At 39.9% G+C, this 9,571-nt stretch overlaps 1 protein-coding gene and 1 non-coding gene across 2 annotated transcripts in view; one reads left to right on the forward strand and one right to left on the reverse strand.

Moving 5' to 3' along the window:
- flt1 (fms related receptor tyrosine kinase 1) overlaps nucleotides 1-9,132 on the forward strand; it is a 38,567-nt gene extending 29,435 nt beyond the window's left edge. The window contains exons 16-30 of the mRNA XM_005722628.1: nucleotides 471-577; nucleotides 2,557-2,692; nucleotides 3,146-3,250; nucleotides 3,339-3,452; nucleotides 4,188-4,276; nucleotides 4,815-4,917; nucleotides 5,000-5,097; nucleotides 5,189-5,311; nucleotides 5,644-5,755; nucleotides 5,863-5,962; nucleotides 7,958-8,063; nucleotides 8,142-8,239; nucleotides 8,429-8,498; nucleotides 8,581-8,672; nucleotides 8,763-9,132. Coding sequence (XP_005722685.1) covers nucleotides 471-577; nucleotides 2,557-2,692; nucleotides 3,146-3,250; nucleotides 3,339-3,452; nucleotides 4,188-4,276; nucleotides 4,815-4,917; nucleotides 5,000-5,097; nucleotides 5,189-5,311; nucleotides 5,644-5,755; nucleotides 5,863-5,962; nucleotides 7,958-8,063; nucleotides 8,142-8,239; nucleotides 8,429-8,498; nucleotides 8,581-8,672; nucleotides 8,763-8,931 — 1,622 coding nt within the window. The 3' untranslated portion in view covers nucleotides 8,932-9,132. The remainder of the gene's footprint in view (nucleotides 1-470; nucleotides 578-2,556; nucleotides 2,693-3,145; nucleotides 3,251-3,338; nucleotides 3,453-4,187; nucleotides 4,277-4,814; nucleotides 4,918-4,999; nucleotides 5,098-5,188; nucleotides 5,312-5,643; nucleotides 5,756-5,862; nucleotides 5,963-7,957; nucleotides 8,064-8,141; nucleotides 8,240-8,428; nucleotides 8,499-8,580; nucleotides 8,673-8,762) is intronic.
- On the reverse strand, nucleotides 1,958-2,030 carry trnav-cac (transfer RNA valine (anticodon CAC)). Its single transcript has one exon. It is a non-coding gene; the product is annotated as a tRNA-Val (tRNA).
- Nucleotides 9,133-9,571: the final 439 nt, after the last annotated feature.

Genomic DNA, 9,571 nt, shown 5'->3' on the forward strand with positions numbered 1-9,571 from the left:
GTGTGTGTGTGTGTGTGTGTGTGTGTGTGTGTGTGTGTGTGTGTGTGTTGTTGTGTTCGGATCAGTGAGGAAGGAAGCTGTCTCCCATTTTTATTTCCTCCGGAAGGGTCCGGCCTACGTCTCCAAGAGGCTCCACATAGTAGTGAGCTGGGCATTTCTTCATCATCCCATTAAAAAGATTTGAAAATAGTAATAAACCCACATTTAATGAGAGGCAAGCATGATGGTCTCTGTGCGTTATGTGACCTTGAAATCACAGTGACCCCATTCGGATGGATAATTAAAGCGTCAAGTACCTCAGTCTGATAAACTATTGTAATTCTCAGAACTGCAAAAAGGAATAAACATTAATTTTATCAATTAATATATTCTACCCTCCGCTGCTCAGTCCAGGATTTTTATGTAGAGTAAAGAATAAATACCTTGAGACTTAAGCAGCATTAAGCTACTGGGTGTGTTTATGTGTGCAGGTGCTCCAGAAAGCTCATTTCTTGAAATCCCTACTCTCACCTGTACCTGTGTGGTGGCTGCTCTCTTTTGGTTTTTGATCACGCTCTTCATACGAAAAATGAAGCAGGTGAGAGGATTATTTTGCTTGTTTTTTGTTTGTTTTTTTTATGCATAATGAGAAAAATATGTACTATCACTTTTATGTTTTCTATACTTCATATATTTGAAAAAGTCCTAGATTGCTTTTACAGTATGCTTTAGATCATTATCCTGTACACTTCACAATCCATCCACAGTTTCTCTCTTTCTCCAATCTTTTTTTTTCCTCCCATCATTTTGGTAACCTTGGTTTCATCTGTCCAAACTAGTTTTTCCATGACTCTTTTTGAGGCCCCTTGATGTTGCAGAGCTGCCCACTGCATTCCTTCTTTTTTCCTCTCTCGCTGATAGGTTTATTTGACCTCTGTTTCTTGGAATCAGACCAGCTCCAGATCTTTCATCTGTTTAGTTTGTCATTAAAAGAAATGGGGGAAAGCCCTCACTGGCTTATGAAACTGCTTGCCAATTATTTCTGAGCCTCTAAAAACGAGGCAATCTGTATAAAAAATGTCTATAACTCATAAACAGTAAATCCAATACTTTTGCAAATCCCTGTAATTAAAACTGAACGTCTTCCACTTCTATCGCATCCACTGTAATTATGTACAGAGGCAACACTACAGTAATAGCCATTATCCAACAGCCATGTCGACATCACAGGTGCTGATTGTGAATAATAGAGCTGAGCCTTTTTGCTGCGCAGCAGCCTTGTGTTGTGATCCTACAGTGTTGTATATGCTATTTTCATCTGTTTGTCATGTGGCTGAGTGTTTCTCACTCTCCTGCCAATTTGATTGCCTCACAGCAGTTTGCGTACTGTCACTTTTATTTTATTTGTCTAAGTGTTTCCCACACTGTAGCACTTCTGCCCTACCATTATCCCACTTATTGGACTTGTGTAATGCTACTCTGGCTGATGTTTGGTAGCTTTGGTGGTAGCTTTAGATGGGCAGGAAGAGGCTCCACTTTTACTCTTAAGATCCCCTTACCCCTCCAAGTTGGCGCAGGTACTCCATCCTGCAGTCAGTTATGTTTTCTATGTCTCTGAAAGAATAACTGATGGAGGATGACCATGACAAATGCCCATCATGATTTGGCAATCATCCTGAATTCACAGAACCAAAGTTAACTGTGTTGGGATTGAGGGCGATTTTTCACCAGCACCTCAGCTCTTCCTTTAACCTCCCTCTCCTCTTTCACATGTTTTTCTCAGTGAATATTTTTATGCTGGTAAATAACAATTTCCATAATAATTCTATTTTCCTAGACTGATGCAAGGTGTTTGTATATGTTTAAAGAACTAGTGGCTTAGATTGAACTGGATGATTAGATGATACTTTATTAATCCCTCGGGTGGGCTCCTCCGGGATATTCAGTTATTTATTTTAGAGAGATTAAAGTAAAGGTCTGTTTCCGCCCGGTTTCGAACCGGGGACCTTTCGCGTGTGAGGCGAACGTGATAACCACTACACTACGGAAACCGCTTGACGGCTTAGTCTACAACAGAATATACTAATTAATGCGTTGACATCGATAGGCACAAAAACAAATTAATTGTGCATTTGAATGCACAATTTACTTTTTTTTTTTCCTTTTCAACGTGCCGTTGTTAGAGAAAACGGTTGCTAGGGTGCAAACTATGCTCTATGCTGGTACATTTATATACAGTAATAATAGTCATAATATGATACATATAAAATATATAATAGCGTATATTATAATAGAATATGATAAATGAAACTAGCTCATTAAATAATAGCTTTTGACGACATGATTTGATGACAAATCTATGATTTTAATGTCTCCTTTATGCATAGACAAACCTTTTAAAGATGCTCTCAGGTTCACAGTAACTAAAAATCTGACTTTATAGTTATTTATGTCCGCTTGCTTTTCAATGTCTCAGAGTCCCTCTAAAGCTGATCTGTCAGGTTCTGGATGAAAAACGGTAGTAAGTATTTTCTCTTTTCTTTTTTTCTTTTAACTGATACCGACTGTCTTCCAAAGCCCAACAGCTCATACACCAAAACCGAATACTTGTCAATCGTACTGGACACAGGAGAGGGGCCGATAGATGAGCAGTGCGAGAGGTTGCATTATGACCCCAACCAATGGGAGTTCCCCCGGGAGCGCCTGAAATTAGGTATGCTGGTTCAATCTATTAAAGAAAATTTGTTTTTAGCTGATACTCTTGTGTGGGCTGAGATCAGACTGATGTTGTGAATGCAGTGGGAGCGAAAGGAGGTATTTAAGCCCACGTAACAACACAAGGATTTTCTCATAGACCTTATCAGCTTATTATTGGGAGTGACTCTCATTCCATTAATCAGACTTTTAGTCTGTGTTGTCTGTGCTCAGCTAATTAACCCCAGCATGAGACATGTAAACAGTGTTTACCGAAACTAATCAGCTCTTACGGTCATCAGGGCGGGATTTGGACAGATGGGCAGCTGGTACGGTCTAAAATCTTCTGTTATCAGCTCCTCACATCTGGATTGGATGATAATCATAATTAACTGAGTTGTTCTAAAAAGACACAAAACACACCTCCCGTATCCGTTTCATTCACATTCTCACGCTGTCTTTTTTCTCTCAGGAAAGCTTCTAGGCCGTGGGGCCTTTGGTAAAGTCATGCAGGCATCTGCATTTGGTATAGACAACGGCACCAGCTGCAAGACTGTGGCTGTGAAGATGCTCAAAGGTTAGGTCCATGATATTCGGTTACATTTAACTACAATTTAAAACCCTTTTCTAAAACTCACTTTACTATTCTTCCTTCTATCCACCAGAGGGCGCTACAGCCAGCGAACACAAGGCATTGATGACTGAACTGAAGATCCTCAACCACATTGGAAACCATCTGAATGTCGTGAACCTTCTGGGAGCTTGCACCAAACCAGGAGGTGTGTGTGTGTGTGTGTGTGTGTGTGTGTGTGTGTGTGTGTGTGTGTGTGTGTGTGGAGGGGTTTCCATGCATTTGTCACATATGTGTGGAGTCACTGTGTTCCTGTTAATTTAATTGAACCTGCGCATCTGTGGCCTTACAACAGAGTTATTACAGTTTGTTGTATTTATTGTGTTTTATCATTATTTTAATTATTAATTCATTTATTAATTTAATTCAGTTTAGTTTCAGTCAGTTTCAAGACAGTTTTTTGTCACTTCAGTTTAGTTTTAACTCTTTGAAACCCATTTGTTTTGGGTTAGGTCTTATTAATTTCACTATTCTTCCATTAGCTTTGATCTTCTATTTTTATTTTTAATTATTATTGAATAGAGGACATATGTCATATTTAGGAAAATCTGTAAAAACAAACTCAATAAGCACATCCATCAAAGCCTCATCAGGCACAGTTTTACCAAATTTTTAAGAACATAATTTACCATAATTTTTATCACACTAACTAATACTAAAGTTAAGGATATTTCCTCTATATTTGCATTTAATTTGTAAGTTTACAAGTTCACAAAATAATTTCAGTTAAATTATTTTTGTTCAAAAGTCCAGTTTTTGTTTTTATTTCTTCTTAACTAAACTGTATTTTTTTCACATCTACTTTAAGTTTTAGTTCAGGTTTAGTTAGCTGTGATAACCTTGCCTTGCACTTACTTACTGTGTGTCTGTCCTGTGTGTACAGGACCGCTCATGGTCATTGTCGAGTACTGTCGTTTTGGAAATCTTTCAACCTTCTTAAAGAACAAGAGAGACGTGTTTGTACAAGACCGGGTGAGTTCAGCTGCTGAACTTATTTTTTAAAATAAAACAGACCTTTGAGTTACTTGTGGTTGACAGAACAATACTAACTCCCTTGTGCTGTACACGGTTACAAAACCGTACACTTAAAAAACTCACTTCTGCAATCGGTTTTAAGTTCAAAGATGTTTATCAGTTCTTAAGCGAGACAATGTTCTCTAATTTCAAAGTTCACAAATAGCTCAAAAGTTTCTTCAGTTCCCAAAAGCAAAATAGGTTTTCATTCATTTTCCACTAACAAATAATTTAAAAACTACAATTTAGAAGATCTCAGAGGACTAGTCTGCCTCAGTCTTCAATCCAATCTAACATACCTGAAGTGTAATCTTATAGCAGAGGAGCTGTAAGACCAAAATACCTGCAAGACACTTGATTTGTAAGGCATGTTTGATATACAGTTAAACTGCAGTCTAACCCTAAACCTACCACTATGTGGTTCACCAGCAACTTGGACGATCTTAAAGATGTTAAATTTTACTTCATCATGCAGTATTTTATTTGATTCACTCAGCTGGCTGGAGTAAAAGGTGGAGGGCAGTGTTGGGACAGCAGCGTGTCCGACGACCAGAGCAGCTTTCACACAGACTTTGATGAGAGAGATGAGCAGGGCCTCTGTAAGACCTGAGCCTGGTGAACATTTTATTCTCGTCATTAATCAAACTGCTTTTGACACCTCTCTGTTTCTTCTGCTTCTAGATCCACAAACTGCTCCCAATTCCCCTCTTTACTTGGAGGATCTCATTTCTTTCAGCTTTCAGGTGGCACGAGGAATGGAGTTTCTGGCCTCTCGCAAGGTCTGACTCTTTGCTATTCCACCTGTGGGCATACACATACACGTATACTGGTTTTATGTCCTCATCTGTGTTCTGTGTGCACCTGCATCAGTGTATTCACAGAGACCTGGCCGCGAGGAACGTTTTACTGTCAGACAATAAAGTGGTGAAGATATGTGACTTCGGCCTGGCCAGGGACATCTACAAAGACCCCGACTACGTCCGCAAAGGAGATGTGAGTATTTCTGAGGAACCTAGTTTGAAAAAGATGACACACTACTCTTATTTATTTATTTTTTTACACAAAGTGACACATCTTGCAAAGTGTTGTTCATATAGTGTGGTTTTCAGTCCAAAATGGGGAAGTAGTTTTGTCATGGCAGTCTATCACCAAGGCTTTTATAAATAAATAAACTCATTATGTTGAGTGGTTCAAAGGTATGAAGCAAAAAATCATGAACTTGTTTTCCCTAAAAAGATTTATTGCGATTCTTTGGAATCAGCCATCCTTCAAAGTTTTCTCACATAAGCCAGGTTTGGTAATCCTGTGTCTTCACCATCTGCCAGGCCCGACTCCCTCTCAAGTGGATGTCTCCCGAGTCCATCTTTGACAAGGTGTTCACCACCCAGAGTGACGTGTGGTCCTACGGCATACTGCTGTGGGAGATCTTCTCTTTGGGTAAGAGACCTGTGCTTTTTCTGAACATGGGCACGGGATGGACAATCCTTACATAATGTCTGCACAAGCATATGAGCCTCATGAACCAAAATGTGTGCACTTAATAGGAGCGTCCCCGTACCCTGGACTTCACATAGATGAAGAGTTCTGCCACAGGCTGAAAGGGGGAACAAGGATGCGGGTGCCAGAATACAGCACGCCTGAGATGTGAGCTGATATTTATTTCTCAAAAATTGCACAGCTGCACAGCGATTTGGAGAGCTGGTGGTTTGGGTTGTGCAGAAATGTATACCTTATTATTTTGTACAGTAAGAAAATCCCTGCATGTAGAACTCCAAGAACAAAATGTGTTGCTAATCTTTAGTTGTCAGCGCATCATAAATAGCCAGTCTCTTCAATCACTTTCTATTAACAGCTGCTTATGGGGAGGAAATATACTCCACTATCTATTTACTGATTGACCTTCGGTCCAGGGACCCATCCAGACCTATTGATCGATCAATGGGTGATGGATGGGAAGGTTTAAAAGATCTGAAATGGTTGATAAAGTTATCCTCTTTTGAAAAAACACTGTAAGGTAGGTGACCAATGCTCATTTCCAGCTCTGTTATTTTTATTCTTGGCTAAACTTTAGCAACTTGTGCAGCTCTTATGTAGCTCGTCCACTGTCTAACAGAAGCTGCTTAGCTCCTCTCTCTATGAGCCTCCGTTAAGGCCTTCTTATTAAGCAGGCTTTCTTCTAATTGTGTGCTCGTCACAAACAAAAGGTTTGAACAGCATGTGGGCGGAGTTGGTGTCTTTACAGCCAGAGCCGTGCGCCTCGGATAGCCACATTATGCATATCTGCTCTCTTTGATATCGCACAGAGCTCATGCTAGACTACGACAAAATCAAAGCATTCAGTGCTGTCTGAAGCCTGAGCTGTGGGCAAACAGGGATCATCTTCACATATGCTGACCTCATTATTTAAAACTTTGGACACTGTTTTGACCGTGTGTGTGTATGAAAGAGAGTTAAACGGTTTTTTTGGAAGTTTAAACAATCAAAAACTATATATCCTTAATTGACCTTTAACTTACAATTTAAGGTTAAGGTTCATTTAAGGTTATTCAAGTTCAGATAAGCTGATTGATATTTGCTCTCTTTTGTTCAACTTGATCAACTTTGATCGAGCTGGTTAGGAGCAGGTTTTGCCACCTTCTGTTCACCAGAGATCTGAGCGGATGTTTGAACCCAAAATAGGTCCAACCACTGACTTCAACCTTAACCACAGCTCTTAGTTTCACAGAAAGATGTTTGTTTTGGACTCCCAAAACAGCCATTCTGTTATCATACTGCTAATCTTTAAGTGTGTTTAGAGTAGACACTTTTTTTCTCTGTTGCTATCTGTGTGTCGCACTTTCCAGTTTATTATGTCTGCTATCATGTCTGTTTGTGTGCAATCAGACACATCCTTACTTTTTCCATAGGCTTTAAGAGGGTAAGGAGCAGCCTGGTGCTAATAATCAGATGCACGTGATTAACTTGTTTTCAACAATGAGCTGCTTCTATGAAAGTAGAAGTTTGGGCAGTTTGCTCTTCTGGGGAATTCAGGTGTGTGTTGATGATGATGATCGAATTTGAGGGACGAGCACTTCCCATTTGAATTTTGTCATAAATAAGTCTTTTAATGTGACTGATTTATAAATCTTGTCATAGATTTTGTTGCTTGTCCAGACCAGTTCAGGAAACTTTAAGCTGCACTGTGTGCAGGGAGAAGCTGTGATCAGTATATGCAGCGTGTGGTCAGGTGCTGATTTAGAAAGTGCTTGATCTGCTTTTGTATGCAATTAAAATATCACCCAGTCGTGCTCAATTTAATTGCGTAGGGCAAAAAGAAAATCATGATCAAGATAAAAAATTTGATTCATTGTGCAAAGTGGAGACCTTTGGCAGAGCACCTTGTTTGGTGAAAGCCAAATATAGCATATCAGCACAAACACCTCATACCAGCTGCACGGTGGTGGAGAAAAGGTGATGATTTGGGCTTGTTTTGCAGCCACAGGATCTCGGGATGTCATTGACATACCGAAAACGATTACTTAAACTTTATTGCTGCCAAAAGTGGTTTTGCAAAGGTGTTAAAGGTGCTTATATTTAGTTTTTCACATTACTGCAGAGAGTTCTGCAAATGCTGTGTACCTGTGTGTCTTCTGTGTACAGTTACAGCACAATGCTAGCATGTTGGGAGGGCAACCCCGCCGACCGACCCACCTTCACTAACTTGGTGGAGACAATGGGAGAGCTGCTACAAGCGAGAGTGCAACAGGTCAGAGATCATTACAACAACATTTGTCTACACAAAGGGCCTTAAAAATGCCCCCAATTCATACTTTCTCTTTAACAGGATGGGAAGGATTATATTCCTCTGGGATCTTTTATGACTGGAGAAAGCGATCGCTGTGAGGCCTTCAAAGAAAATCCGCTTGCAGTCACAAACCTGAGGTAAAAAAAAAGAAAAAAAAAAGGAAAAACAAAGAGAATGAGCAAGTGCAGCACATAAGTGTCAACTTGAACGGTCATGAATAATAAATTCTAATATAGAAGTCTTGAGAAATAAAACCAAAAAAATGGACAGAAAGTGACTTCCTCTATTTCCAACTTGCTTTTTCAATCTGAACCCAATCTGTGCAGTTACATGAGGGGCATGGCCACACTGCAGACTTTTGAGCATTTGCCTTGCGAGGACCAAACCACCCCTAATGTAAGAAAACACCTCCACTTCTGCTAATTTGAAAACATATCACATCAAGGATATCTATTAACACTGATACTTTTGGTTTCAGGATGAGCAGACCGACAGTGGCATGGTCCTCCCATCTGAGGAACTGAAGAATATGACGAAGAGCAACAGCAGCAAGCACAGGAAACTCAGCAGGTAAAGATCTATAATCTGTGACCACTCGATGTTCAATTCATCTGTCAGTGCACGCTAAACGAGGCAATTGATCTCAATCTGTCTGTTTAGGTTCTTCACCTTCACCAAGTGTCGAGACACCCAGGTGCCCTTCCTGTGCAGTGACATTGCAGGCCTCCGTGAAAATGACCCCTCGATCCTGCCATGTGACTGGGAGTCTGACGAGGGAGGCTCCCCTCCTCCAGACTATAACTCAGCGTTCCTCTACCCCTCCCTTTAGCATCCACGCTTGTGTATTTTTCACAATTTCATACAGGGTTTATACAGCTTTTTATAATTTCTCCAGACCTCATCTTACACTTTTTTAATCTACCCCACCTCACTTTTTATAGTATCTGCACGTCTAAATGCCCCAGATACTTCAGCCAAACTTGTTTAACCTCCTAGGACCTGGCGTCCACATATGTGGACATCACATTTTGGGTTATTTAGACCAAAATACTCAATTTTGCTCTGCAAGGGCCTGATATCCACTTACAAGGACATTATACTACTACTGTTCTATCAAAATCTTAAAATAATATCCTCTTATGTGGCTCTTATTTTTCTTAAAAACAAAAATAAGGTTAAAAAAAAGAATCCGGTAATTCTTTGTTCTCACATTCATCGGGCCCCAATATGCCCAAATATCAAAGAGAAATTAGAAATGCATGCCGTGTAAGAGTTCAGGTCTTAGGAGGTTAAGAAACTTTTGCAAAATCACATGCTGTTGTACAACAAAGCGTCCTCACAAGTATTATCTCAGTGCTTTTCCATCACATTACCCCATCTACGAGCAGCTAAGTCTTACCTGACAATACTTATACCCGTACAGTTATGCAGAATGTATTCACTAGTATGTAACTATCAGAGCTTATTGT

The sequence above is a fragment of the Pundamilia nyererei genome, unplaced genomic scaffold, assembly GCF_000239375.1.
Source record: "Pundamilia nyererei isolate P.nyererei 1_Seehausen unplaced genomic scaffold, PunNye1.0 scaffold00007, whole genome shotgun sequence".
In the NCBI taxonomy this organism is placed as follows: Eukaryota; Metazoa; Chordata; class Actinopteri; order Cichliformes; family Cichlidae; genus Pundamilia; species Pundamilia nyererei.